Raw genomic sequence first — 27,251 nt, forward strand, 5'->3', positions numbered from 1 at the left:
TCAAACTATTTAACAATGGTTAAAGCACAATGGGATCTCACATATCATTAACTCACTCAACCCTAACACCGACTATATCCGTAGTTTACCCGGGTTACTTTTACCCCATGCCTATTTATTACATAGTTCTTAGACAAAGTATAGGCTTGGTATCAAAGCTAATGTTCTTGGTTTTTACATGTTAATGGTAGTTGAATAAAACTGTCTATGTACATGCTCATTTTTAATACATTTTTTCCAATTTTGAAAAGTAACGAAAATCTCCAAGATTGAGTGAGTTAAGATTGTCACATGCTTAGAGGGCAGTTTTATTGGGGTTTTTTTTTTTTTTTTTTTTGGTTTGTTTTTGTTTCTGTTTGTTTTTTGTTTGTTCAGTTGATGTTTCTTTTCCATGTTTGAAGTAACACTATAACTATAAGATGACCATTTGTCAATGATGACCAATTTTCTTCGCAGCGATAGTTTGCCCTTTACATATTTAATCAAAATCCCTTGATTGGTTCTGATACGGATCTACAAATGGTCACAAACCAAATTTTATGTTTTCCTATTGGCTACTGCTTTCTGATTTTATTTGTTTTAGCTCAGTATTGCTTTTGTTTTGTTTTGTTTGTTTTGTTTTTAATTCTCTTTATGTTTCTCAAGTGTCATCAAAGTCCTGGAAAGAATCAAAACTATGAATAGACTCATATTTTTTTTCTTTATAGTTGAAAACCTTGCACAATACTGAGCTAAATAGGTTACAAAAATCAAGGATGATTAAAAGAACAACACAACAATAGCAACCAAAAACCAAACAGAACTAAAAATTCGCGGAGTTCATAGTTCAACCTAACAATGAGATGAGACTAAATTTCTTTCTAAAACAGAATCTCTATTTTTAGAAGAAAATAGTTCTTGCTTCAGTGAACCCCTTATCGTATTGCTGTTCCTGTTCTCTGGATGTAAATTATCAGGTTGGATGTCAACTTAGTTGTAAAAGGTAAAATAAATGATAAATCATCATAATCAACAAGTAAATTCTCTTTTCAATCCTAGTTTTCATCAGCTGGAGCCACTGCCTGCACAGCCTGTCCTGCTGGAACCTCATGTGGCTCATCAGGAGTCACCACTTGTGCTGTAAGTATCAGTATATCATAATTGTGTTCAATATTTTGTTGTTGTAATTACTAACACTTTTGGTAAACATTTCTTTTGATTTCTTTATAGATGAAGTTTAGCATTTTTCTCAATAGCTAGACTTAAAAGATTGTTCTATTACAGTTGTAAAATGTATTCTCTAGATACATATTCTGGTCTGTGCCTTGTTAGGATATAATGAAAATCGAGATTCATAATGACAAAGTTTTCATAAAGCTTCAATCAACTATGATGTTTTAGGAGAATTTTTAATCCAGATAACGTCCAGAATTATTTGATAAATTAATTGTATTATTATTTCACATATATTATATTAATCAAAATGGTCACAAAAATCATCGTTGATTTCAGATATTATTTTAAGCGACAAATTTCAAATACTATCATATCAAGAAAAAAAGTATTGACATAGTGTATTGTAATGAAGGATTTTACTTGCTATAGAATGTGCTAATATCATGATTTATCCCAAAACCACTAAGTATTTCCAGTTGTTTAAAAAAAAAAATACATTATATATATCAAAATTATATTTAGTGGTCAAATGTCGCTTTCATGAAATCAATGACGAAATGCATTAGTGTGTTTCACAACTTTAGCAACTGAATCTGATAAAAGTGTTTAAATCTTCACCTTTAAGCTTGGCCAATACAGCAACGGGACTGCATGCGTTGACTGTCCAGAGGGATATGCATGTGCATCTCCATCCTCTGACCCCCAGATGTGTGTAAACGGCACTTACCAGGACCAGACAGGCCAAACAACATGTCTGGCCTGTCCAGAAGGAAAATCGTGTCTCGACGTGGCTGCAACCCCTGTTAATTGTGACGAAGGATTTTATAGTGCCTCTGCAGAAAGCATTTGTAATGTAAGTTTTAAGCTCAAATAGAAATCGTGCTTCAAAAATCACATATCCATTGAAGATTTCATTATTTGCATTTGTATGTTTTTCCATTCCAAAGAATTCTTAATGATTTCTGGTTTGTTTTGTTTATAATTTTTTAATGTTGATTGGAGATTTCTCTAAAGGTATGATAATAATTTTTAAAATGTTAAAACTTGATACTTTCTTTTAGTTACATGTTATTACTGGACTTGTACTATACTATGACTTGTCACATTAAAACACGCAGAACATGAAATAGTCATGATTGAGTGCTATATAATTGCCAGTTATTATTATTATTATTATTATTATTATTATTATTATTATTATTATTATTATTATTATTATTATTATTATTATTATTATTATTATTATCATTATTATTATTATCATTATTATTATTATCATTATTATTATTATTATCAATAATGATAATGAAAATTTATTAGAACTTCTAGCTTTTATCTTTCATATAGTTGATGTTTATTTTTATTTATCTCAATTTGGTCTATATCTCTTTACCTTTCTCCTCTTACCCTTACATCGTCACTATTTTCCAGTCAGTCAATACAATCTTGTTTGTGAATGGTGCTATTCTTTTCTTGTAAAAAACCTGACATGGCCATCACATTATACTGGACTCACTTTTTTTTATTAATATTTTTTTTTTAATTATTGGGGTTTTTTTGTTGTTTTTTTGCAAAATCTTGAAAATTTTCAAAAATTTGTAAAAAAATTGCTGATCTTGCGGCCGCAATGCAAATCAGTGATATATTGCGCATGCAATTTTTTTTGCGGCCACAACACGGCCACAAGCGATGCAAAAAACTGCCATGCCAGATTGACAATCATTTGGGATTTACTGTTGACAACTTAAAACTTTTTTTTTTCCATCTAATAGCGCTGTCCCGAAGGTTTCTACAGTTCCTCAGGTTCAAGTTCCTGTAGCAGTTGCCCTGCTGGTAAAAAATGTTTTGATGGCACAAACTTTGTAACGCCCTCTGATTGTGACACTGGCACGTACAGCCCTGGAGGACAAGTTGTTTGTTCTAATTGCACTGTTGGTAAGTGGCTTAGTGTTAGTATGAAAAAATATGCAATTGAACAAAAAATTATTTTTGTTAAGAACATTTTTCGAAGTAATATAGTAAAAAGAAATTCTTATAGGCATTTTTTTACTTATAAAATGGAATCTAGTCTCATATAGCCTGCTGGGAGAATAAATGAAGCATTGACAAAGTGAATGAAACCCATGAAAATGCGCTATAAGTATTTCTTTATTTTATTTTTGTTTGGCTGAAGAAGAGTTTTGAGCCTGAAACATTCCGTCTTTGGTATTTTGTTCTTTTTCGAAGTTGTTATTTTCACTTTGTTCATTAATTTTTACAGTCCACATCTTTTAGCAGCTTAGTATCACTACAAATTTATTCATGTTTATTTATTATACTTATTTGTTTTATTCTGAATATAACATAAGAATACACGTCTGTCAACCAGGAACATACAGCTCTGCTGGTGCCTCTGCTTGTTCCTTGTGTCCTGCTGGGTCCTATTGTAATGACCCATCCCAGTCACCCCAGTCCTGTCCAAGTGGACACTACAGTACTCAAGGAGTGGTAAGACGAAACTAACTAACCTTATATTTATATTATATATATATATATATATATATATATATATATATATATATATATATATTTGTGTGTGTATGTGTATGTGACTGTTGTTTGTGTCTGAGAGAGAGAGAGAGAGAGAGAGAGAGAGAGAGAGAAAGAGAGAGAGAGAGAGAGAGAGAGAGAGAGTTTGTGCGACGCATTTCCTGTTGCTTTAAGTTATTTGAATTATTAAAATGTACTAAAGATTGCGATCATCAGGAAACTGCAATGAATGCCTTAAATATGCACATCAACAATAATGCACAGTCTTAACTATTCTATATAGTAGAAGAAAGAGTGTTCTTTGTCAACAATGTCATTATATCAATTGTATCTTAGACAAGCCAAAGAGTATCGTTGTCTCTCTTATCTTTAGATCAAGTCACAGGTTAAATTCTTGAAAAATTTCTTTTCTTTTCTTTTTTTAATCAATTATTTTTCTATATAATATATTTATCCACAAATAGTATTTATAGTTTTATTTCTCTCCCTGTCTCATTTCACAGACTATTGCTTGTGACATTTGTCCTGCTGGATATTCTTGTGCTACTACCAGTGCTGCTCCTCAAGCTTGTTCAACTGGTACTTACAGTAGTCAAGGACAAACTTCCTGTGCAGACTGCCCAACTGGACAAAAATGTTTAGACCCCGCTGCCTCGCCTACTAATTGTGAATCCGGTTATTATAGTCCACTGGTGAGTTTAATTGTGCGACTATGTGGTCTTGTGGTATGACACTCGCTTTCGGATCAGAAGGTCCTGGGTTTGAGCCTCACTTGGCGCATAGTTGATTCCTTGGAGAAGGCTCTTTATCATATTTTCTCACCATACTCAGGTGTAAAATGAGTGCCTGGCCGTTAACAGCCTTGTCTCTGTCCAAAATAATTGTAATACGCCTAACAGGCGTCATGTCCCATCCCACATATTAAATGTTGCTGTTGGCCAGGGACTCCATGTAAAGCACTTTGAGCATGTTTAGTGGATATTGCGTTATATAAAAGCTCAATTTTTAAATTCTTTTTTAAAATTCAATTTATTTTTGTTTAAAAGAATGATCATCTATCTGCTTTGTGCATCCATATAATCCATCTATCTTTTGATATAATATTTTTTTAATGGAATATATTATGATAATTATAGTATGTCCTTTTTAGGAGCATCTTTTGCTTGCGTCTTAGTGAAACCTGTAGGCAGTCTAAGATTTGATCCAATGATCAGTTACTTTTGTGAACAATTCGTTTCCTATCTGAGCTAGTACCCATAGAGTTATTCTTTCTGGGCTGCTTGTAACAACAGCTGAATTATGGATATTTGATCTTTTGACCATCCCGTTTTCTTTATTTTTACTGTTGTGGAAATGACCAAAATCTGTCAAAAGCGTCATAAAATCTCCAAAAACAAACCTCCACCATTTAAAATATTGTCAAAATGACAGGTGAAATTAAAAAAAGGTAAAAAAAATGTTAATTAAATTTAAAATGCCTTAAAAATAAAAACGTTTTTCAGTGTTTTCTCTTCTTGTAGTTAGCTGGAGTTGGAATATTCTAAAACTATGCAATATTGGGGAATAACAACAATTTTGAAAAATTGCATTTATATAACGCTTATCCATTGTCTATATCATTATTTTCAAAATGCTATGCAATATTGATTTCTTTTCATGAGCAAAGGACATTTGACTTGTTTGAGGATGACTCTTGTGGCCATTTAGGCTCTAGTGCAGTATTTTAGACAAAGACAACATTGTTTGACTCAATGGGATATCTTTGAGTGTTACATATTTTTTGTTAGGACTGAGGGAAAATGTGAATAATACCTTGTGCCCTAAAGTTTATTGCTAGGTGCTTGAACTCACAACCCACGTCTTATAGATGTGTTTACACTACACTACACTACAGTGCCATGAATGAAAGTAAATTATTAAATTGCTATTAATTTATTGCATATCAATTCTCATTTGCCATTATTTCCAAAGGGAGTGTCTTATTGCATTCCTTGTCCTGCTGGTAAAGAATGCGACCCAACTGCAGATGTCCTCAGCGACTGCGCCAGTGGTTCTTACAGTTTGGAGACGCATGCCAATTGCACAGTCTGTCCTCCAGGTCAAATGTGTCCATTCCAAACCATTGGCCCCATTGCCTGTACTTCAGGCACATTCTCAACAGGCGGTGCCATCTCATGTACTGCTTGTCCTGCTGGATCCGAATGTCCTACTACAACGTATGCAATATTCATTTTTATTTTAGATGTTTCAAAAGATAAAATGTTTCTATGAGTAAAATTGGCAAAAAGTGCGAAAATTTGTATTTATATTATGCAGAAAAAATGTTTTAAATTGTCCTGACATATTGGTGATGATAATAATGTGGGTGATGATGATGATGACGACGATGATGATTACTATTATAGAGTGGTGAAGATGATAGTGGTGATATTTTGTATAATCTGTAATGACAATGATTAGCTTAAAGTTGATATTGACATGAATATTATATCACTTTAACCAGCACAAACATCGCAATGCTTATCACCATCTAACCTCAGATGCTCTTTATTTGTTTTATGTTTTCACTTTTACAGTGGCTCCTCTTCTTGCTTAAGTGGTACATACAGCCTTGAACGGTATACAAGCTGTGTAGCTTGCCCTTCTGGTTACGAGTGTCCAACCACCAACAGTCTGCCATCTGCTTGTAGTGGAGGAACGTATTCCCTAGGAAGTCAGACCAACTGTACAGCGTGTGCCGTTGGCCATGCTTGTCCTTCCACAACTACTGCTGCAGACTCTTATTCTTGTCCCTCAGGTACATGAAAATGATAAATGAATATTATTAAATGAAATCAAGAAAGATGGTTTGTACTCTTAAGGATGAATGGGAAACGAATTACTTGACGAGTATTTTTTTCAATGTGAACAACAAAGTTATTCACCAAGAGAGTAATTATTTAGGAAAATGCAGTTTTAAATTATTTCTGATTTTGTTTAAAAAGAGAATCTCCTCCTTTCAGACACTCTGAAAATGTTTCCAAATGAATGATGGAGGATATTTATTGTAACTTGAAATCAAAATATGAGGAGATAAAGAAAGGACAAATAATTATTAATTATTACAAAAACTTTCCTTTATTTATGACAATATGAAAAGTGATTTTCTTTTTTTTTCATTTTATTAAGTGATGAGTGAATTAATTAATTAATTTCTTTATCTATCTATTTATTTATATATTTATAATTTGTTCCATTGTATATTTATTTATTGCATACTGAATGTAAGCATGACCCGCATATGTGGTTTTTCAAATTTTAATTAATCTTTAATTTTCAGGATCTTACTCCACTGGTAGTCAGTCAGCATGTACAGACTGCAGTGCTGGTTTTTACTGCAGTGACACAAACACTGCCTCTTCTGTTGCTTGTGGTACTGGAGAATACTCAGATCCCAGAAGTAGTTCATGCACCCCGTGCCCAGCAGGTTTTGAATGTCCCAACAAAGATGGATCTCAAAATGCTCCCTGTTCAGCCGGATCATATTCCACCGGTAACCCAATTATTTGTCAATATTTTAGATTGAGACACGGTTCGGCTATGTGGTCTAGTGGAATGACACTCACTTTTGGATCGGAAGGTCCTGGGTTCGAGCCTCGATCCTCACATAGTTGAGTCCTTGGAGAAGGCTCTTTAATCACATTATTCTCTCACCGTACTCAGGTGTAAATGAGCACCTGGCAATTGACAACGTTGTCTCTGTCCGAAAAAAATTGTAATATCGCCTAACACGCGTCATGTCCCGTCCTACATGTTAAATGTTGCTGTTGGCCAGGGACCTCTTGTAAAGCGCTTTGAGCACGTTTAGTGGATATTGCGCTATATAAAAGCTCAATTATTTTTTAAAATTTTTAATAGATTTTGGGGGTTATTTGTTTTTATTTTCAGAACATTGCACTTTCTATTTGTTTCAAAGTTTTCAACTAACTTTCCATTATTGATATTTATTTATGACAAATTAAGATTCTTATTCTGTGAAATTATTTGCGCACACATCAATTAGAGAGGCAATGGGTTCTACTTTCTCTCTTTTTTCTAGTTGTCTGCCTCTCCTTACTTTCTCTGTTTGTGTACATTCACGAATTTATGATCATCTTTTTATACGCCTGTCTCTCTATATTAGCATGCCCTTCATCTATACTTTTCTAACTATTCTCAATTTTACACAGGATCAGCCACCGCTTGCACGCCATGTCCAGCTGGCAAAGCTTGTCCTCTTACCACCTCGTCTACTTCCACTACCTGTCAGGCTGGTACATATTCAGTAGGAAGCCAGCAAGAATGCACCATTTGTCCAGCAGGTTATGAGTGCCCAAGTACTACAGCAGCCACAGAAAACCAATGTGGTACCGGCTACTACAGTGAAGGAGGCAGGTCTGCTTGTGTACAATGCCCCCTGGGATATTCTTGTCCTTCCATCTACAGTGACTTGAAAATACTCTGTTCTCCTGGATTTTATGCCGTTGTAAGATATTGGGGATATTATCTATTTGTGTGGGGTTATTTTTATTTAGTTATTTTATATGGTTTAATCTTATTTTGGTTATTATTGTACACGAACATAAAGAACTCTTTCAGATGTATATACTTGATGTAAAAGGTTCAGTAAACCTATTGTTTTTAGGTTTGGTAATGAGTTTAGTTTAGATTTTAAGCCAAATACTAACATCACACAACAATGTCAACTGAAGAGCAATCACCGAAGTGACAAAATAGTGTATTTAAAAGGTGGAAGATCAGTGCTCTATTATCTGCTCCTTTGACCACCATGTCTCCCGATTGTGGAACTCCATCATCATTGAAATAAAAAAATAGTGACAATCAACTTACCTTTAGAAAGTGGTTAAAAAACTGAAATTATGCTTTAGACTTCTAGTGTGTATTTTATTATAAATGCTATTATCATATCAATGTGGTTTTTAACTTGTTAGTTTTGTATATATTGTGTACTAGATGTAATGGTATGTTAATGTAAAGCGCCATTGAGCAATTTAATTAGAACTAGGCGCTATATAAATTCATTACATTATTTATTTATTTTCTGCCAGTAATGTATTTTTTTTAATGTTTTATTTTTACTATTGTTTTTATTTTGTCAGTCATTTTTTAATTGATAGGGGATGGTCTTGGATTAAGGATAACTAGATACTGCCTCCTTCAGCTTCTACCTCAGTATTTAAATAACCTACCTTCGACGTCATTTTTTGCAACTTAACTCATGCCAGTCATGATAACACAGTCCTGACCTTCAAATGAAGATATGTTTGAATAGTATATTCAAATGACCCATTCCTTCAACAAATTGCTCAAATACGATGCTTGAAGCCATTAATTCTGGAAAAAAAACTCTCCATTTTTATTGTTTTGCATGTAGGCTGGAGCATCAGAGTGTACTGAATGCCCAGCAGGAGAGGAATGTCCTAATACTGACCAGGCAGGAGTGGCATGTACATCTGGTTACTACAGTGTTGGTGCTCAATCTTCTTGCACAGCCTGTCCCGCTGGATACAAATGTACCACTACAGTAAGAGCTTTTATCGTTTTATGAAATTTGTTATGTTGTTGTTAATTATTTTTTTTTGTTTTTGTTTGTGTGTTTGTTTTAAAGACTGAAATCATGTGTCATTTTTTGCACCGATCTACTCTGGTTTCATCCATACGACCATCAATTCATTTTCTGTAAAAAAATATGTTTACATGACAAGATTAGGATAGTTTTTTTTAACAAATTTGAAACACGAGCAAGGACCTAAGTAAGAACCTTGAACAAAGGGAAATACGATTCGATTTAAATCACTTCAGTCAAAGAAATATAAACGAAGCAGTTAAAATTCCCAATTTTTTAAACATGGGTGTACAGGCTGCAGTGTTTCCCGTTGTGTTCCAGTTATGAAACAATTTGCTTGCCAATATTATTCGACCTTAAAGATTGTCCTAAAAATCACCGCTATCAAGTAAGAGGCCCTGTTGAGCATTTGCTTATCTTTGGCTTTTAAATCAAGAGAGAGAAATAATGTTAATGAATTTAGATAGGTAGTGGTTTTTGAATAGGATTAAGAAGTCAATCAATTATAGATTGAAAGTCCTGTGATAAATAAAGCTTCGCAGTGAGGAACAATAATGAAAATCGACTGAAGTAAATTTTGTTAGTTATCAATGTTTTTTAATGTATTCAGACATCCAATAATATTTTCCACTGTCCCATAAAATGACATGACATTATGTTGTGAAATAGTAGAACCAAAAATTTAAATGTCATAATTTATTTTAAAGGCGGCACAGATTTGCCCAGTCGGCAAGTACAGTAGTGGATTAGCTACCACCTGCACTGACTGTAATGCAGGCTTCCTATGTCCAGAAGGCAGCACACAAGCAGACCCTCCAAGTGACCTCTGTCCATTAGGATACTACTGCTTGCAAGGCACAACAGCGGCTACTCCTTGCCCTGCTGGCACATACGGTCATGCTCTTGGTCTGGCTGCTTTGGCTGACTGCACCCAGTGTCCTCAGGGTTATCATTGTCTAGAAGGAACAGAGGGCATTCCAAGATCAAACTTATTGTGTCCAAGAGGACACATTTGCCCAGCTGGAACTGATGACTACAAGGACACTCCGTGCAGTGCAGGTAAACTGCTTTTTTCTTTTATTTTCAGCCATTTGATTTATTATATTTTCTGTTTACGCACTGTTTTTCTTTTACTCCAGCCAATAATTTTCATTGTGGGATATTATTTTCCTTTTTTTTTTTTTGTCTTATTCATATTTGTCTTGTTATATTTAGTTCCCTCCATTTTTCCTCTAATCATTTCTCTTTCTTTTTTTTTATTGATATCCTTACTTCTTTTTTTTTTCTTCGTTTCTTTCTTTCCTTCATTCATTTGTTTCTTTTTTCTTACTTTTCCACAATATTCAAAATAAGTCCTTTGGTTCCACCAATTAGACAATAAAATTTCTTTCATACCAAAAAGTACTTATAGTATGTATAGTCTTATGGCATTTCTTTTCTTTTACATTACCAAAAGCAGTTTCACTGAAATGTAGATTTAGACTCAAGGCTCTTTTAATTTTTAAATTATTCTGAAGTTTGTTATACAATGATTTTTTGTTGTTGCATTTTACTGAGAAAAAAATTTAGATTTTTATATGGTACCATTTTAATTGTTCCTTTATTTTTATAGGATCATTCTACAACGGTCTTGGAGCTGTCCAACAGTCTGAATGTCTAGCATGTCCCCCTGGTCGCTATTGTCCTGAAGGGACCACGGACCCATATTATGACAGCAACGTGTGCCCTAGGGGCAATTACTGTCCTGCTAACTCTGGTTCCCCAACGAAATGTAACGCTGGTCTATATACAGAAGAAACTGGATCCACTGGTGTAGAGTTTTGTAAGGTAAGTTGTCAGATCCCTTTGTTTTCATCGTTAGATTCTTTCTTGTATTATTTCTATAAAATGCGACAAAGTATTGATGAATGAAAACTAAAAACACCCAAAAAAATTAATTTAAAAAAAATATTTAAAAAAAAAACAAGTAGAGAAAGAAACAATGACAGAGTTTAAACTTAAAACAAGTGACCATGAGGGATTTGATGCTTCAATTTGTTTTCCGTGTAAAATATATTATTGTAGATTGGTTAAACAAAAGTGATTGTCAGATTGTTTATTCAAAAATAATAAAACTTTCATGTAGTTTTGATAAGTATATCCTCTATCTGAATATCTTAATTTTTTTTGTCTTTACTCTTTGTTTCTGTTTTTTTTAACTGATGATACATTTTTTTAGACCAAAATGTTTTGACTTTTAAATGTCAGACTTTTTTTTTAGCTAAAAAGTTTAGTTTCAAAATGGCTTTAAGAAATATTACAAGTTACATAGCATGTAAAACTAATAGCATACCTATAAATATATAAGATTCAATATGTTATGACAAGAGCATGGTTGTTTTTTTTAATCGTTCTTACAGAGTTGTCCTGCCGGTTACTATTGTACTTCCGGCATAGACTCTCCTGCCCCCTGTGCCCCAGGAACATTCAACCCCCACAGAGAGGGATCTGCTGTTGCTAACTGTGAGGATTGCACAGCAGGGTGGGCTTGCACAGAGAATGCACTCACTGAACCCAATGTACGTTGTGATCCAGGACATTACTGTAGTGGTAAAAATGCTTTACCCAACTCTGAACCCTGCCCAGCTGGAACATACACGGACTTTAACAATCTGACTTCAAGCGACCAGTGTGATCCTTGTCCTGAACAGGTGAAAATTGCATCATTTATCTACCAAAAAAAAGTAGACATCACTATTAAAGTTATAATGAGGCAAATTCATGGAGACTTTGAATGAAATGTAATTGATTTATACTCATGAGCTTTTTCCAACACTTCCAAAAAAATTTGACATTTATTTTTCACAACGAAATGATAATGATTACAATGTGCTTTCTTCATCTAAAAAAGGAAATTTTTGTAGATGTATAAAATTCCGATAATGATTCATACATAAACATAATATAAATAAATAAATGTGGTACAGTAAAACTTGGTAATATGTATAGTGTTATAGTTATAATACTGTAAGCTGTAAGAATAATTACATCGTATAAATTTCAAGGGACATACAGATTATTTAATTGTAAAGATATAGATATCTAGTAAAGTGTATATTTATGTCAACATATAAGAAAATAAAATTAATAAAAAGCTAAGAATTAGATACAGTATAATAATATTGTAAATTGACTGAGAAAAATTACATAGTATAATGGCACATATAGATTAAATAGGTCATTGGAAAGATGTAGTAAGCGATTTTATAAGTTAATCTTAAAATTGTAGGTATGGAGTTATTTTAAAGAAGAAGATTCAAAGTCAAAACAAACATAGACCAAAATTTATAAATTATTTTCCTTATTAAAAAGTCTGCAACTGTAAAATACACAAAGATCTGAGATATTTTTCACATTTTGGTCTTGTCTTGTCTCTTGCAGTGTATTGTCATATTTAAAGGGCATAACATAATTAAACTACTTAAAACATTATGGAAAACTAGACTGAAATGTGTGTAATACCAGTATTATATTGTCTTCTTTTTAAAAAGTAGTTTAAAAATGCACTTATTTTTGGAATTTCTATGGTTTCACCTTGCCTAGTGTACTTTGCAATATTTCATATATTCTACCACACATTTAGAACCAAATATTTGTTTCATACAGGAAAAGTCTCCTTTCAGCCCCCCTGTTTTTTGTAAAATATGTTTTCTTACACTCCTTTTAAAGACGTGTAATGTGTATTTCTTGATACTGGCATCGAGAACTCTAGATGATGCAAATTATCAGAACAGTTGAGTTATATTTTGAATCTGTCCAAAAATAAAAGGATAGGTCATGACTCATGATTGATTTGTTGTTATGATATAGGACATCTGATCCGCTCCACGCTGTTGTTATTATTGTTTTTTGTTTGTTTAATTTGTTATCATTGTTATTATGACAAGCAATGCCCCTGGATTACCTTGCCAATAATGGCGATGATAATGATAATAATAACAACAACAACAATAATAATAATAATAATAATAATGATGATGATGATGATGATGATGATGATGCTGATGATAATATCTTATCTTATCTTATCTTACTAAAGGCTTAATAGGAATTATCCTTTACATGCCTTTCACAATAGTTTATAATTACAGAATAATAATAATTATAATGATAATGATAATAGTAATAATAATAATTATTATTATTATGATATGAATAAAAAATAATGATAATAAAAGCAACAATAATAATGACAACAATAAAGATAACAATTGAGATAATCATCATATTTCCTAATTAATCATCATTTAAAGAGTTATTATCAAATTATGAATGATCATACAACTTTTATTTTTTTGTCCACTGTATTCCAGGTTGCATGCCCTAGTGGTACAGGTGGGGTCCAGAATCCTCCTTTGTCATGTGGTCAAGGCCACTATTGTCCAGAGGGTACCGGTTCCCAAACCCAGTGGCCATGTCCGGCTGGTTCCTTTACCAATCTGACCAATCTATACCGATTAGAAGACTGTTACATTTGTACTAAGCAGTACTACTGTGTCGGAGGGAAGTCCGCACCAGATGGATTGTGTCAGGCTGGCCATTACTGTCCTGCAGGTATTCGTCATAGGAATAACAATTATAACCCACTGTCTCAAAATGGTATTGTGACGGGATGAATAGGACTCATTAAAATTAAAGTGAATTTAGAGATTCTTCTTCTTCTTCTTTCCCCTCATTATGTCTTTATGGCTAAAGGCTCTAAAGGTCAACAAAATGCAGGAATGCTGTGGTCTTTCCAAGCTCGTGCTGAGACTCATAGAGCTTCGACTTTAGTGTGGTCCTCTCGGGCCAAATGGTTGCCCTTTGCTCATTGTACTTTGTACATCCTGCAAAAACATGTGTGGCATCCAACTTCCCCTCTCCACATTCACAAATATCTGTTTCTCCAATCTTAAATGTTTTGAATTTGTGGTGTCGGAGACGATTATGTCCACAGCGAAGTCTGAAAATGGCAACTTGATCTTGTCATTTAGAGATAAAATGAAAAGAAATTGGACCTTGGGGTTTTAAAAATTTGTTTTTGCAATGTAAGAAATTGTATGTCCAACATAACATACACAAAGTAACCCTGATTTTTATATTTGAGTCTATAAATTTAATTTCCAGTACCTTATCCACCCCGACTTAATACAGGTTTGAGATGGTACTTACTTCTTTCTTAGGCTCATCACGCTGGCTGGAGCATAGGCCATTGATGAATCACCTCCATCGTATCCGGTTTTGTGCCATCTTTTCAGCTTCTCTTCATGTTAAGCTTTCAGTTTTTAGATCCTCCATCCATGCCCTTCTCCAGCTATTTCTAAGCCGCCCTCTCTTCCTAATTTCCTGTGGGTTCCATGTAAGAGCCTCCCTGGTAATGTTTGTTGTAGGCCTTCTCTGGCCTTCTCAGCCATTTCCATCTCCTCCTCTTAAATTTCTACTTCTATTTCTTCTTGGCCTGTCATTTCTCATAGATCTGCATTTCTAATATTGTCATGCCATTTAGTTTGTTGTATTCTTCCCATACAGTTGTTGATGATGGACTGTATTTTATGACTTGTGTTCTTATTCAAGCGCCATGTTTCGTTGTCATACATCAACACTGATTTCACATTGGTGTTGAAAATTTTAATCTTTGTTTTCCTTCGTATTTCTCTCGAAGACCAAAATTTTAGATGATGGGTCACAATTAATCCTCAAAACTTGCAAATACAAGCACATTACATAAATCTTGGCTGTTAATTGCTTATACATGTTAGATTACCTTCTGAATCATTTTTAGTTTTACTTTTGTTAAGTCATGTGGATGTATCCATTTCTTCCTTTTTTTTTTTTAGGGCGAGCATAAATTATTGATTTTTATAATCAGCAGATCATTTAAGTGTCAAATTCTTATCCATCTTTTCATCCATCTTTAATTCCAGGCACCAAGTCAATCACAGAATTTCCTTGTCATGCTGGATCTTATAGTCCTGACACCGGCAACTATAAATGGGAACAGTGCCTGGATTGTCCAAAGGGAGATTACTGTCCTCAAGCTTCTGTCAATCCAACTGAATGTCCTGCGTAAGTTTTCGTTTTTTACAAAGATATTTGAATATTTTGTTGTTGGTGTTTTTTTGTTTTGTTTTTTGTTGTTTTTTTTTAATGTTTTTTTAAAAATAGATTTAAAACAGAATTCAAAACAAGATTTATTAATATAGATTGTGAAATCGGAGCTTGGTATATATATTTTGCACTTTTGAAATTATAAAATCTAAAATCAGATTGATACTCATGCTACAAGATTATTTGCAATTATATTGTCTCTATCAAGTTTTCTCACATTTAAATGAAATTATTCTGTAAATTCTGAGGGTTTTTTTTTATATTTTGGGTACAAACTACTTTATTTTCGTCATTCTTCACTTAGTCTTTTAATATTTTAAAATTATTAATGCTGGTGTTTTACCTCGAACACCATAAATCAAGGACTACTTGTCCCATCAATTAATAAATCGATGATCTCGACTGTTCGATGTGTTGGCTGGAGAGGTGTAAAAAACAGGTGACCCTCTTCCCAACTTGTACTGATTTTTAACCACAGCTGGTCTATTCATCCCTCAGAAAGCAATTAGCTGAATATCTTTAGATCTGGAAGAAGTTATGGTAGTTTAGAAAGGAAATAATCACATTGCATTGTCCATCCTGGATGCCGGTTACGATAACTACTATGTTACTAGTGTGCATCTTGTGTGAGTGTGTCTATGTCAATATTGTATTGTTATAAATGTGTAACCAAATGACAAATTGCCACTTTTATGGGTGGACAATAAAGATATATTATTATTATTATTATTACTCAACTGCAGAACAGCCACAGCAGTAGTCTCAGGAATTGTACTCAGTTGATTGCCAAATTAGATTCACTATTAGCATTAACAAGAAAGTAATTTCAAATCAACAGTTACACTAATGATTTATAGATATCATTGCGATGTCTCGATTGATTCAAGCAGGTCGGTTCTTGTAAAACATTGTAATGAAGAGAGTAAATTACTCAGGGATGACATGGAAATTAAATAAAGTTAACTTAAGTTTATTTTTAAATACTGTTTTCTTTAAAGCTTGTAATTTTTATATTTTAAGAGATTCATTTTTGAGCATTTCATATAAAATCTCTTGCTATTTCTCTCTTTTAGAGGAACATACAACCCTATTGTCAAAGCAGAGAATAACACCATGTGTCTGGATTGTACTGCTGGTTATTATTGTCCTGGCTTAGGCAATGAAGAGCCAATTCCTTGTGGAAAGGGAAATTACTCTAATGCAGGTAGACATAATCTTCTTTCTTAGTTTATGCTAACTTTTCATGGAATAGACAAAGTATGATTTTTAAAAACTTTTTGTTGATCTTGCAAAAGAACTGATGATAAATTATTTTCCTTATGCTTATTTAGTATTTGAAATTGCTATGGTTTCATTTTCCGTTATATTTATTTATTTATTATAGGAATGCAAAGCTCCTAGTGCCTGTTTAAATGGGGTAAGGTGCGATACAAACGTCATTTATTATTATTAATTATTATTATTATTATTTAGATGTCTTCTGAACTATTGATGCAAATGAAAAATTGACTTGCTTTTAAAACGTTTTTGTCGGACAAAATTAAGACAAGATTTATCCATAATCTTGACTGGATTATGGACATGTAAAAACATTTTAAGAGTTGATTGTTTAAATTTATGGTCAAGGATAACAATGTAAACAATTATTGTCTCATATCAGGAGCGGATGTTTGCACAATCTGCGAGGCTGGACGTTACTGTGACCAAAATGCCACATCCTATGATTTCATGAACACAATTCGAATCTGTCCTGCTGGGACGGAGTGTCCTCCTGGAATGGACTCACAACCAGATCTAGTCAATGATAAATGTAGACAGGGCCATTATTGCCCACGAGGTGATGTGGAAGCCTACCCAGTGCCTTGCCCCATCGGAACTTACAATCCAGATTACGGTTAGTACTTGAAAAGATTAATAACTTTGCTTTGACCTTTTTATCACTGTTTACTTCTGGATACAATTTTAACATGAAAAAGCCTTTTCTAAGAACTGATTTAATTTTAATAATCTTGATAGCTTGAGGGTTATGTTAACTTAGTGCTTATTTCATGTTAATTTCACTGAAGGTTGTCTCTTCAAAAGCTGACTTTGAAAAATTAATCTCGCCTCAATGCTAGAGATATAGTTTTGTTGAGGTGATGAGATCACGTATTCATTGCCACTTCTAAATGTACACTTTCTTTGGATATTCACGTCATTGCTGTAACACAATCATTACATATCGTCCATGCTAAAAAATGATTCAGACTCTGCTCAGATTAAAACTTTCCTAAACAATTTGGGGCCTTTTTTATAATTTTGCCCTCAGGTCGTATGGAGGTTGGTGACTGTGTGGGCTGTACAGCTGGTATGTACTGTAATTCCACCGGCCTTGTGGAACCTGAAGGTCCCTGTCCTGGTGGTTACTACTGTCCAACAGGAACAGGACCGCCTAACACCTTCCCCTGTCCTATTGGATTTTACAGAAACAGCTCAGCAAGGGAATCTTTTGAGGTAACTTTATTGTGACTTTTGTGGGTGTGACTTCACAGCCTGCTGCCAACATTCAAACATTTTATCTAACTGAACACCGTAGTTTACCAAGTTACTGATTAATATAAACACTCACATAATAATCCTTACTTCTATAACTGTTTTTTTTTCTTTTTCAGTAGACAGGCTATGCAGTTACAATGTAGTCAATTTGTTTAAAATGAAGTTCTGAAAAGTAAGATGTTAAATCTTGAGATATTCAATGAATGCAAGCATATTCTACTGCTTATCTGTAGTTTATTTTACCATTTTACTATCCGTGGCTTATAAATAATGATGTTTTTCGGATAATGCTTCTGAGAAGATAAAAAATAATTGTATCATATTTTCTTAATCTAAGGAAAATCAGTAATGTCAGGTTATTATAATGTGTGAAACATCAGGAAAAAACCCTTTTTATTTCATTCTTTCATTATTAAAAAAAGTAAATTGCATTTATGTAGAGCTTATCCATGAATAATACCATTCTATAAGCCCTCAACAATGTTTTAAAAATCCCCTGGTAATGGATTGACACATTTAACATATGGGATGAGGCATGCATTCTGTTAGGTGCTGATACAGTTTATTAGACAAAGACGAGGCTCCTTTATACAGTGGAAGCATCTGAATTAAACTAAATCTCCATTAGAACCACCTTTAACTTTATTTCTCTCTTTTTTGAGCTTTTGCATTATAGTGACTTACTTTTTTTTTTTTTAACGAAAATCAGTGACATGAAATCAAAATCAACATAATCATCTTGTTTTTTCACTCTCCTTCTTTTTCAATGCTCCACAGGATTGTACCGAGTGTATTTCAGGCTTTTACTGTAACGTGGAAGGCTTAGCTGTGCCTATTGACTGCCCGCCTGGATACTTCTGTGTCAGTGGAAGCATCACCCCTCAACCCTGTCCTCTTGGAACTTACAGTAATTCAACAGGATTGCGCCGATCCACTGACTGCACCCCTTGTCCTGGAGGACAGTACTGTGATGGCATAGGAAGAACAGAACCAGCAGGATTATGTGATGCAGGGTTTTACTGTAGAGAAAAAGCATACTCCTCTGCTCCCCCGGATGGACCTACCGGAGGTTTATGTCCAGCAGGGGGGTAAGTTCTATCATGACATTTCACTTAGATTGATCTAAATCATCTCATTTTTATATCAATCTTGAAAGTGTTATGAATAATTTTTAAAAAGAATGAAAATATGAGCATATTGTATGAAATATCACCTTGCATCATGTTACAGTTAGACTGAAAGGAAAAAGAATGCTTGTGTGAAATATTTCTTACTATTAAAGTCATACCATAATCTTATTTAATGACTTGGATAGATCATGCCTCGTTTTACAGAAGAAAAATAAGATAAACATGTGATAAATGATTAGAATCAGGGATCAATTGTTATACTGAATTAAAAACTGAAATCACTGATTGTTTTTTATCAGATACTGCCCAATTGGATCAGCCACAGCCTCCTCCTGTCCTGTCGGCAAATACAGTAAATCAGCTGGAGCCAAAGATGAGACTGATTGTATTCCTTGTGACCCTGGCTACTTCTGTGCAGGAAGTAGTAGCACGGAGGCTTCATTACAGTGTTCACCAGGTGCCTTTTTCTTTTCAAATTCAATTAATTTTATTTGTCTTGTTTTGTTTACTTTAACCGTGTTTCCGATCATACAATTTAGATTTGTGGATTAAAGTTATAATTAATTGATATGGTTCCAAAATAGTTATCAACATTGGTTAGAGATACCTTATGCGATATTTTGTGTTTTTATTTATATTATTGTAGTTTTATTCCTCTAATCCAGTTATTTGGGATATTATTTTTAATATCTTAAGGCAATACGATTTAGATCTAAACAGACGAATGAAAAGTTTATTAGTAATTAGTAAATTTACTTGATTTGTCCTGATGATGCAACATACTGTTCAATCTTGATACTTTGGTATTTGGCATAAAAGTGTCCATAAAAAGTTTGTCATTAAAATTTCAATCTTATCCCGACCCAGGCTATTATTGTACGGGTGGATCAGGAGTTCCCACACAATTTGACACCCCGAGAGGTCACTACACAGAAGCAGGAGCCTACAAACCAGAACCTTGCCCTTCCGGGCAATACCAGCCAACAGAAAGGTCATCATCTTGCCTCACCTGCCCTCAGAGCTATTATTGTAATGGCACCGGTGTAGTTGAGAAAATTCTTTGTCCAGCTGGTCACTATTGCCCAGAGGGAAGTGAGTTTGCAACACCTTGTCCTCCTGGAACTTACCTCAAAGATGTTGGAATGTAAGTCATCAAATAAATGGAAATGATATTATTTTTAGTTTCCTATTTTTCTTGATGTAACGAGATATTGTATCTTCTCTTTGCAAAACTACTCTGGCAATTATTGAAGAATAAGCAAAACCTTTAAAAGAAACTTGGTGACTGGAATACAAGCTGTGGACTATGGAAAACTTGTGTGTTCTTTTCTCGTTAGGTGGAAAATTCCCTGGCTTTTTATTCTAAATTCTAAACTGTTCTTTTATTTTGTCGTTTTTTGGGATTTTTGTTTTGTTTTTGTTTTATTTTTTTTTTCATTTCTAACAAGTATGGTTTGTAGTTTTGGGCAGAGTGGCTCAATGGTACTGTTGTTGCTTCATACTTGAAAGGTACCTATACCTACTGTGTTGTGTAACCTTGAGCAAGTCACCTCACCCTAGCTCAGTTTATAGTGCTGCATTGTGGCTAATGCCTGGATTATTCCATCTCCCCTTGGAATAGACCCTATATACAAATGTTCCCTATGGGATGAATAAAGGGAATTTTATTTTTTATTTTATTTTTATTGTTCTTATTGTGAATTATAAGTGGCGATCAATATTTTTCCTAAGCATCTTTCAATTTGCTCAAATTTCAGGTATGAGCTAGCTCATTGCACTGCTTGTGTAGAAGGTTATGCCTGTGAGACGTACGGCATGGATGACGGGGAAACCACTAAATGTACACAAGGCTATTATTGCTTGGAGGGTTCCAATACTACCATTCCTGTAGGCATGCCATTTGGTGACGTTTGTCCCGAGGGCCACTATTGTCCAGAAGGAACTGGATCTTACTTAGATACTCGATGTCCGAATGGCACTTATGGTAACATTACAGGTAGGATTTATTGTATAGAATAGAGTTGGTTTTCTTTTTTTAGATATTAAACTATAGGCAGTAAAATGTGACCCACTGTCTTAAAACAGTATTATGTATGGCTATAGGGTCTTATGGTATGGCACTGGCCTTCGGATTGGAAGGTCCAGGGTTTGAGACCAGAATTTAGTTCTTGTTAAAAGATCTTTACTCACATTCTGTCATCAAACTCAAGTGTAAAATGAGTACTTGGCCATTAACAATGTTGTCTTTGTCCTAAGAAAAAAAATGTAGTATCGCTTAACAGGTGTTATGTCTGATCCTGCATTTTAACTGTAAAATAAGTACCATTAACAGCACTGCATGCTGATTTTTTTGGGGTGTTTTTTTTTCTTGTATTTTTATTTCTTGCTTTGTCTGTCACTGTTTCAAACACTTTTCCCGATCTTTGTGTAAAAATTCAAATCATCTTAAACGTTTTTTTCCCTCTATTTTCATCAATACTTGTACACACACAGGCTTGTATGAAATATCCCAGTGTATAGATTGTGATCCTGGTGAAGTATGTGCTGGCTATGGCCTCACTGAGCCCAATGGAATCTGCGCTGCTGGCTATTTCTGTCGTCGTGCTGCTGTCAACGACAAACCAAGGGATGGAGGCACTACAGGAGATCTTTGTCCCAAAGGTAATCTCTACCCTAAATTGGTTTTGAATTACACAAAAAACGTTTGCACTTTTTGTGTGACAAATGCAATATTGTTGTTATCATTCTCTCTCTCTCTCTCTCTCTCTCTCTCTCTCTCTCTCTCTCTCTCTCTCTCTCTCTCTCTCTCTCTCTCTCTCTCTCCTCTCTCTCCTCCTCTCTCCTCTCTCTCTCTCTCTCTCTCTCTCTCTCTCTCTCTCTCTCTCTCTCTCTCTCTCTCTCTCTCTCTCTCTCTCTCTCTCTCTCTCTCTCTCTCTCTCTCTCTCCATCCATCCATCCATCTATCTATGTATGTATCTATGTATCTATCTATATGTCTCTCTGTCTATCTATTTATCTATCCATCTATCTATCTATCTATCTATCTATCTATCTATCTATCTATCTATCTATCTATCTATCTATCTATCAAACTATCTAACGATCTGTCCATTGATCTATCTGAATTATTTAATTATTCATTCAAATGTTCTTCAACAGTAGATGACTCACCTTCTAAATCTAGTGAATAATTGATTTCTTTCCTTCTTATATTTTTGTGAATCTTTGTCCTCGGCAAGCAAAACAATATTATATAATCTCTTCATTAATTATATGTTTACAATGTCAGTATGTGTTGATCCATGTCCTCCCTGAGGACAGGAACAAGGGGCAACTCTAAGAAACTTTTCACACAAAGGGCCAGACTAGTTTCGGTGTTAGAGTGGTTCAAGTGTGGAACAGTTTACCAGAGAAAGTTGTCAGTGCTAATTCACTTAACTAATTCAAGAACAGACTGGATAGCTATTGGGAAAACCAAGAAATCTTCTATGATTATAAGGCTAGCATCACATTCTGTCTTCACGGTAATCTGCAACCGGAAGAAACAAAGATGACACCAGTCCAGCAAAGATGATCATTGAGAACCTGTGCTGGAAATCTTCTCTAAGTATCTCTAAGTATGTTGCCTTTATTCTTTCCAAATACAGGTAGCTACTGCCCGGCAGGAACAGGAGAACCCAAGACATGTGTGCCTGGATCATTCACCAACGTAACAGGCCTTGACTACTGCTTTGACTGTCCTGCTGGATTCTTCTGTGTGGATGGGGAGATTCCGTTACGCTGTCCCAAAGGCCGATATTGCCCTGGAAATACAACCAGTGATCAACCTAAGTGCCCCCGGGGTACTTACAATCCAGAATTTGGTAAAATTGAACATAATTTTAATTTTATTTTGGTAAATTCTTTTTTTTAAACACTTACGAAATGTTAATTGTATCATTTTAACCTGACACCATATCAAATTAATGTCATTTAGGACTAGTTTAGTATCACCCGCAATTTATACTTAATTGAAAGGGCACCAAACAGTTGGGTTTTTTTTTATGTCACTTATTTTATGACTCAGAATTTTCGATGAAATCTCTACTTCTTCAGTTTGACCTTTTTGCTATTCCTGTTGAAGTATTACAAAGAGAGGATATGTTCATAGTGTGGATAATTTCATTTCCATTTTATTTATTCTTTGATGTTGTTCAAGGAAATATAACCCAATGTTTATGTGTGAAAGTCGATTGGTCACTAAATGATTTCACATGCGATAACATTATAAATAAATAATAAATAGATTTGATATACATTCTTTTTTCTGAAATGTTAAAATGTATCAACAACTAAGGATACGTGTTAGTTTAAAGGTGGTGCTTATAATTTTAATGGACTCCTTGTTAATTGAATAAATGTGCAATTTACATACTTTCTAACCTTTGTTTTTTATATTGAAAGTAAAGAAAGAAATGATAGATAAGATAAAGTGATGAAGGTAATTTTATTTTGATATTAAAAGGTGTTTGTGTAATCTTTGCAAGTATTATGATACCTGTTTTTTTTTTCTCTCCAACTCTATTGTTTAATCAACTACAGAAATGAAATACGAATCTGACTGCAAGCCTTGCTTGGGTGGTTACTATTGTGGAAACATGGGAGCCACTGAATTTGATCCAAGCGTCAACGATACTGGAGTTGGTCTCTGCGCTGCTGGTTACTATTGTAAATCAGGTAAAGTCAAAGGGATCATAAATGATAAAAAAAAGATTGAGCTTTTATGCAGCGCAATGCCCACTAAACGTGCTTTAAGCACTTTACAAAAGGTCCCTGACCAGCAGCAACACGTAACATGTAGAACAAGACATGACATCTATTAGGTACTCATTTTACACCTGAATATGATGAGAGAATATGAGTTAAGAGCTTTTTCCAAGGACTCAATTATGCGCTGAGTGAGGCTCGAACCCAGGACCTTCTGATCTGAAAGTGAGTGCCATACCACAAGACCACATAACCTAACAGTTGATTTTCGTTCATATTTTCAAATTCTAATGTTGCGTCACTGATACATACTCATATCTTAACCATCTCCTTAGGAATAAGTATCTAAAGAAAATCAAATGATTAGCATGTCAGTGTCATTCATTATTATTCTTGGTATTGGTGAACATGCTCCATTTGCTAATGGTAAAAGACTTTGTACACTTTTTGTAACGTGCTCTAATTGATGAAATCTTATAGGATATTCATGTTATTTGATTTATGTAGCACTGTAATTAATCTATTGTAAATAAAATAATTGAATTGCGAGTGCTTTGACTTTTATTGAGTTTTTATTAGTAATGATAATTTTAAAAACTATAACAATAATGATATTAATGATAATTATGATGGTAATATGAATTTATTTAGGTCCCAACACCAGATTGCCAGGCTTCAGGCTTTTCACTAGTTCATTTTTTTCGTTCCTGAGCCCCAATTTAAAAAAAAAAAAAAAATATTTGTTATCATTTTTTTTTGAGAATGTGTATAATGTTTTGATTATACTTTGTGACTGTTTATTACCCCTTGCGAAGTCAAAAGAATGAAAAGTTAGTTGTGTTTTTTAAATTTTTTTTTGTTGTGTTTTTGTTTGTTTATATGTTTGTGATATTTCAGATGAGTCTTTTTACCCGTTTTCTTTTTTAGACACTTCACAGTTGAATACTTATTGCTACATATCACATTGATTAAAATAAATACCGTATATTAACTTGATAAACCACCTTTTGCTGTAATTACCATAGGACGAAGTTCCAGACAATAGAGATGTTGATAATGACCCATGTATCTTTCAGGTGTGAACGTGAGTACACCAACACCAGACACAACAAGTGGTATTGGAGGACCGTGCCCTACCGGACATTACTGTCCCGAGCAAACTGAGGACCCACTTCGATGTGCTAATGGAACGTTCCGAGATGTGGAAGGGGGAGTGGATCCTGCCACTGACTGTTTCCAGTGTAGTCTTGGCAACTATTGTGGATCTGAGGGTCTTTCCAATGTGACTGGTCCTTGCTCACCAGGTTTCTTCTGTTTATTGGGCAGTAATGCTCCTAATCCAACAGGTAATATGGTGGATACTGTTATATTTTTTTCTCAATTTTACCAAACGTGATCTCTTTTAAAAATATTCTTTTATCTTATATCATTACTCGGCTATTGTGTATTTAGAGAAAGAACAATTAAAAAGAAAACTTCAAGTTAAATTAAACATTTTCCCTCTGCATATTTTTGATTTCATTGGATATAATATTGGTATAAAATTGAATTTTGTTTTTGAAACTAACATTAAAGGGTTGCTTTGATCCACAACTGTTGTGTCCATCTAGTATGAGTAAGGTTTTTTACAATATTCTGCCATCTTATTAGGTGATGAACCAGCTAAAGGTGGACCATGCCCTGTTGCTAGCTACTGTACAGAGGGAACATCCGTGCCGTTAGGATGTCCAGCAGGAACTTACAACAATATGACTGGAAGATCTGAATGTTTCACATGCCCATCTTCTTACTTCTGTCCCGGAAGCATCCAAGATTACGCATTGTATCCCTGTCCTGAGGGGTAAGTAGATTAGAAAATATTGGAAGAAAATCAATATGACAGCTTTAAAAAAAATGATAAAAAAAGAACAGAACCAATACATAACAAGGGACGTTTCAGACTCAAATTCTACTTCAGCCTATTCACTTAGCTACGTTCTTTGTATTTATGTTTTTTCACTTCTTGGTGTAATGTTGCAAATTTGCTTTAAAGCTAATTTTTTCATAACCTCAAATGCATGATATCTACTCTGCTCTTAAATCTTCAACAATGTTGCTAAGGACTATATTTTGGATTGAACTGGTATACATTTGAGTCGCAAATGGATAAAATCATTGCTTACTGCATCATTGTTTGGAACTCTGTATAGTGAACCAATGACAACCTCTCTTGTGCTATTAAAATGTATTGTTTTATTGTGGTGAATACAACTTGAGTCCACCTCTACAAGCCAGTTCAATATTTTTTTCAAAAGCAGAGTAAAGCTTGTTTGCTACATTTTTGGGATATTTGATCAGGAATAGTTCCCATTGATTTTGTAAAAATATTAACAAAAAGAAAAGAAGAAGAATAAAAAATTTTAAAATAACCAGCTGTCTCTACAAGAATTGTAGGCATTTTTTTCTTTCCTCCATCGCTGCCCAATCATTTTATGTGACAACAAATACAATTTACAGTAACTCTTCTTAAAGATCACTGGATGACTACTTAATATCTGATCTCAATGGACTTATTAGCTTTTTTTTTTATCTCTTCTTCCAATTTAATGATTTGCAACATTTTAAGGTTAGTTGTATATATCAATCTTCTAATGAGCTTCATTATTACTACTTTCTTCCTAGACATTATTGCCCAGCAGGTACAGAGTTTAACAACCAGTACCCGTGTCCAAAGGGAACTTTCCGCAATGAAACTCTTGGCATGAGCCAGTCGGACTGCTTCCCATGCACACCAGGGATGTTCTGTGGTAGTGAGGGACTCAGTTTGCCTACTGGGGATTGTGATCCAGGTATGTAATGGAAATTTTTTTTTAGAAATTTAAACTTTTCATGATGTCTCACTCACTCACTCATTCCCATGACCAGCTGATCATCAGGGGAGAGGGGGGGGGGGTGCATGCGGGATGCAGACTTCAAACCTTACGCCATTCTTCACAGTCTCTGGCCTTTTCAAGAAGGCTATTAAGATCCAGGCCTATCTACTCTTTGATTTTGTCTTACCTAGTTTTTTCTGTATTTCTCTTCTTCTCTGCCCCTCCACAGTGCCCTGTTTGCACAGTCTTGCACAGATTATCATGGCGAACAGTGTGTCCAAACCATGACAGTTTCCTTCGTTTCACTAGTGACAACAATGGTTCTTGTTCTCCTGCTTGATCTTGTACCTCTTCTAATATATCCTTGTTTGTCCTGTGCTTCATGAAGTACATAAGAGGTATTGTTAGGAACCAGTAGCTCAATGAACCCATATGAAATGGACCTTTTTGAGTCAGTATTCAGTACAGGTTTATGTGGGGTTTTTTTCACCCCAGTTTACCCCCGTAATGATCGGGTAGCTAAGTCCTATTTAGATTTAGCAGAAAATACTTTTGGCATAGAGAAGAATCTCT

General features: G+C 34.3%; 1 protein-coding gene across 3 annotated transcripts in view; it reads left to right on the forward strand.

The window, feature by feature from the left end:
- The window catches only part of LOC144964930 (uncharacterized), a 163,990-nt gene that overhangs the window by 34,388 nt on the left and 102,351 nt on the right, over positions 1-27,251 (forward strand). For all 3 annotated transcript variants that reach the window (XM_078899728.1, XM_078899726.1, XM_078899727.1), the window contains 28 exons: positions 1,039-1,119; positions 1,781-2,008; positions 2,928-3,090; positions 3,524-3,642; positions 4,188-4,376; positions 5,656-5,900; positions 6,261-6,481; positions 7,004-7,216; positions 7,893-8,188; positions 9,098-9,247; positions 9,997-10,348; positions 10,902-11,116; positions 11,689-11,979; positions 13,642-13,882; positions 15,232-15,373; positions 16,489-16,619; positions 17,076-17,309; positions 17,724-17,908; positions 18,728-19,038; positions 19,380-19,537; positions 19,948-20,224; positions 20,838-21,076; positions 21,574-21,741; positions 22,728-22,943; positions 23,662-23,796; positions 24,903-25,172; positions 25,477-25,666; positions 26,488-26,654. In XM_078899728.1, the coding sequence (XP_078755854.1) occupies positions 1,039-1,119; positions 1,781-2,008; positions 2,928-3,090; positions 3,524-3,642; positions 4,188-4,376; positions 5,656-5,900; positions 6,261-6,481; positions 7,004-7,216; positions 7,893-8,188; positions 9,098-9,247; positions 9,997-10,348; positions 10,902-11,116; positions 11,689-11,979; positions 13,642-13,882; positions 15,232-15,373; positions 16,489-16,619; positions 17,076-17,309; positions 17,724-17,908; positions 18,728-19,038; positions 19,380-19,537; positions 19,948-20,224; positions 20,838-21,076; positions 21,574-21,741; positions 22,728-22,943; positions 23,662-23,796; positions 24,903-25,172; positions 25,477-25,666; positions 26,488-26,654 (5,827 nt within the window). The remainder of the gene's footprint in view (positions 1-1,038; positions 1,120-1,780; positions 2,009-2,927; positions 3,091-3,523; positions 3,643-4,187; positions 4,377-5,655; positions 5,901-6,260; positions 6,482-7,003; positions 7,217-7,892; positions 8,189-9,097; positions 9,248-9,996; positions 10,349-10,901; positions 11,117-11,688; positions 11,980-13,641; positions 13,883-15,231; positions 15,374-16,488; positions 16,620-17,075; positions 17,310-17,723; positions 17,909-18,727; positions 19,039-19,379; positions 19,538-19,947; positions 20,225-20,837; positions 21,077-21,573; positions 21,742-22,727; positions 22,944-23,661; positions 23,797-24,902; positions 25,173-25,476; positions 25,667-26,487; positions 26,655-27,251) is intronic.

Source organism: Berghia stephanieae, chromosome 2 (genome assembly GCF_034508935.2).
Source record: "Berghia stephanieae isolate SIO BIC M18660-M18661 chromosome 2, UCSD_Bste_1.3, whole genome shotgun sequence".
Lineage (NCBI taxonomy): Eukaryota > Metazoa > Mollusca > Gastropoda > Nudibranchia > Aeolidiidae > Berghia > Berghia stephanieae.